This window comes from Etheostoma spectabile, chromosome 17 (genome assembly GCF_008692095.1).
Source record: "Etheostoma spectabile isolate EspeVRDwgs_2016 chromosome 17, UIUC_Espe_1.0, whole genome shotgun sequence".
In the NCBI taxonomy this organism is placed as follows: domain Eukaryota; kingdom Metazoa; phylum Chordata; class Actinopteri; order Perciformes; family Percidae; genus Etheostoma; species Etheostoma spectabile.
In genome coordinates, this window is record NC_045749.1 from 11716431 (window position 1) to 11719481 (window position 3051).

Sequence of the window (3051 nt, forward strand, 5' to 3'; positions counted from 1 at the left end):
TATATATATATATATATATATATATATATATAATTATATATATACCACACATTTTTTATACCACAAAAATAAAGAAATGTAAACTCCTTTCTCCTTATACATTGGCAGTACGCAATAATTTCCAAGAGCACCTCCTCCACTGCAGCCTAACACATGTCGCAGATATTATGTTTCCACCTGTTTAATTTTCCTCGCACAATTATTGTAAATAATTAAAATGAGCTTTGATAACTCATATTACAAACGCGGATGGTGAGAATGAGGAGGAATAAATAATTTACACGCAATTCGGATCTTCTTTACCCATGTCGTATGAATAAGAAAACATGAAGAAAATTAACAGTTAGAACAACTATGTCAGTTTAATTCCGGAATAAAGTGAGAGATAAATAAAGTGACACGTTTATTCATTTACACACAGCGTGTCCTTGTTTCTCTCTCTCTCTCAAACTGTCATTTCACAGGTAATAAAAGCTTTGTATTTAAATTCGGGAGTTTCTATTTCATCTCTCTGTCTCTTATTAGAAAATGCAACTCAAACCAGTCTACATTTTTTTTATTTAGATTAACATCTGAGTCAATAAAGCTTTACACGATAAATACTAAATAAAAACAAAACTACTCAGTGACCACGTGTTCTTAAAAATAAGAAGACATGTTCCTGTTTTAAACGTTTAGCAGCCACTTTTCGTGGTTCCTCCTCTAATTCTCATTTTTATTATTACCAAACACGAACATAGGCTATTAATCTACTTTTAATTTAAGCCACTATTCTGGCAAAACTTTTCCAATGTTTTTTTTAAGGGTTTTGGGAAAATGACTAAAGATAGGCTACATGTTTAATATTTGAGAGCTGTGTTCCTCTTAAGTTTAGTTAGGATACATTGGCAAACAACGAACCTTAATGGACTTAAAATGAAGAATATATATCAAAGGACCTTTAAAAATAGTTAACTGCATGTTTTCTAAATTAGACCGCAGTCGTTGCAAACATCTTCGATCTTGCAGGAATTAAAGTCACAGAACACAGAAATGTAAACTCATTCAGTATACTCACGGTGCATCGCCGAGAAGGGGTCCGCTTTGCAGTGAATATCCATGGGATAGCAAAGGAAGGAAAGGTAATCGACTGAGGTCGCCGTTTCGCCTCGGTGATGCAGCTTTGAAGTGGTAAAAAAAACAAGGATACAGAACGTGGTGTACTACAGTCCGTGTGCGAAGAGTCCGCAGCAGTGGACAACTTCTTGGGACGATGCTAAGTTTTCCTCCTGTTCAAGTCTAAACTCTTGCAGAAGGGCTGTCAGGTGCAGAGCATGACCCACGCGTGCACAGAGCGCACTGGTCGCAGTAACATTGACTTAAACCGGGTCACTGTTTGTGTTTAAAGGACATCATGAGGAAAACAAAAAGAGTACAGCTGAGTCTCCACGGGTCCGCTCGAGAATCTGCGGCCGGAAAATCCCTCTCCTCTGACGGCGCGGAGCACAGGCGGGCTCTGTAGTTTAATCAGATAGGGGCGGAGATGACAACAACATGGACACGGCGAAGTACAGAGCAGTGCGTCCCCCTCTCCTCCAGAATGGGCTGTGCCTGAGCGAAGCTTTGGGCTGAGAATGAAGCCCATCTCCTTGTGTGTCTGTTTCTAAAAGCTGCAGTCCCACAGATCACCCCCCCACACCCCCACCCCCTCCTTCTACCTCCATCCCACAGATCCCCCTCGCATAGAGATGGATGACTTGTCAGACAAAGGCAATAGATTCCAACACTTTGTGATTCGCCCACGTAAAAACCTGCAGCTCAAATGAGGAGGTCCCTGCATCCGACAGCCAGGAAGGGGAGGGAGACGAAATGGGAAATGATGAGGCTTTGGGGTGAAGAATCAAGGAAATTAAAGGCAGGGGGTAGAAGAGAGGTAAAGAACTGTCAGGCTGGTGTATGTTGTTTAAAGCTACGCATCTCAAATGTTTCTTATATGAAGGACTCCCGATAGAAACACATGATGAGACTGGGACCCACATGGGAAGATTTATTTATTGTTGGCACTATATTTTAAAGTGATATTAAAGAGCATAAACAAGATATTATATGAACAGTAAGCAATCTTAAGTTTAAATGTTCCCAATTCTCTTACAATTTAAAATGATAATGGAATTGAACTATAGGCCTATTTTGCCAACACCTCTGACGGCCCAGTAAGTGAGCCTCTGGAGGAAAGTGGAAAGCCTCAGATATCACAGCTTAGTTTTTTTCATTAAACAGAAATAAGATACGTTTTTGCGATAAAATCTCTTTGGAAAATGTGTTGTTTTTGTAGCGTCCTGTTCATGAATCAATCATAAACACTCTTTCATGAAGAAGTCTTTGCATCTTCTGAGTGCAGCATGATGATGCAAAACCAATGTTCCGCTACTAAAAAAGCTGCTGTGCTTCATGTCTTGACTGCATTAATCCGTGCGTGGTCAGGATGTGTGCAAGGTGAGCTCGCAGCCTGCAGAGGGAGAGTCAGTCAGTAGGCCATCATCATCACCACCACCACCACCACCACCACCATCATTTCCCCCAACTCCTCGCCGTGTGCAGCATCGCTCTGTAGATGGCGCTCATACAGTAGGTTACACAGCCCGCTGTGCAAAGGCAGGCAGGTAGGCTGATGCTGCTGGAGCTGGCCGGGTCAAGGGTTGGAGGTGAATTTACTGTAGCCGTATTACGCGCTCCTAATCTCTTCCGGTAGACCTCAATCCGAAAGGAAACAAAGAAAAACACCCATCAAAGACAATTCATATAAGGTCTCCCTCTAAATGGTCTGCAGCACGAGGTTATACAATAACTTCGGTATAACTGACTGCTATTTACCCAAAGTAGCTGCAGCTTTTCCAAACTAATACATATATTTTTATTCAAATGCACCGATGATATCAGCAGTGTTTGTGTGCAGTGGGCAGTGTTTTGGTAAAGTCATCCAACGTGATGTATAAAACTGCAATCTCCTTTCATTTACTACAGTGTATGTATATGTGGAAATATAATAATAATAATAATAATAATAATAAT

General features: G+C 40.8%; 1 protein-coding gene across 12 annotated transcripts in view; it reads right to left on the reverse strand.

Annotated features, from left to right (window-relative positions):
* Window positions 1-1664, reverse strand: part of pax2a (paired box 2a) — a 28251-nt gene extending 26587 nt beyond the window's left edge. For 4 of the 12 annotated variants that reach the window (XM_032541551.1, XM_032541549.1, XM_032541550.1 and 1 more), the window contains exon 1: window positions 1058-1663. In XM_032541551.1, the coding sequence (XP_032397442.1) occupies window positions 1058-1100 (43 nt within the window). In that variant the 5' untranslated portion in view covers window positions 1101-1663. Of the gene's footprint in view, window positions 1-1057 lie in introns of all 12 variants that reach the window. The other 8 variants (XM_032541556.1, XM_032541555.1, XM_032541557.1 and 5 more) reach the window with 4 other exon arrangements.
* Window positions 1665-3051: the final 1387 nt, after the last annotated feature.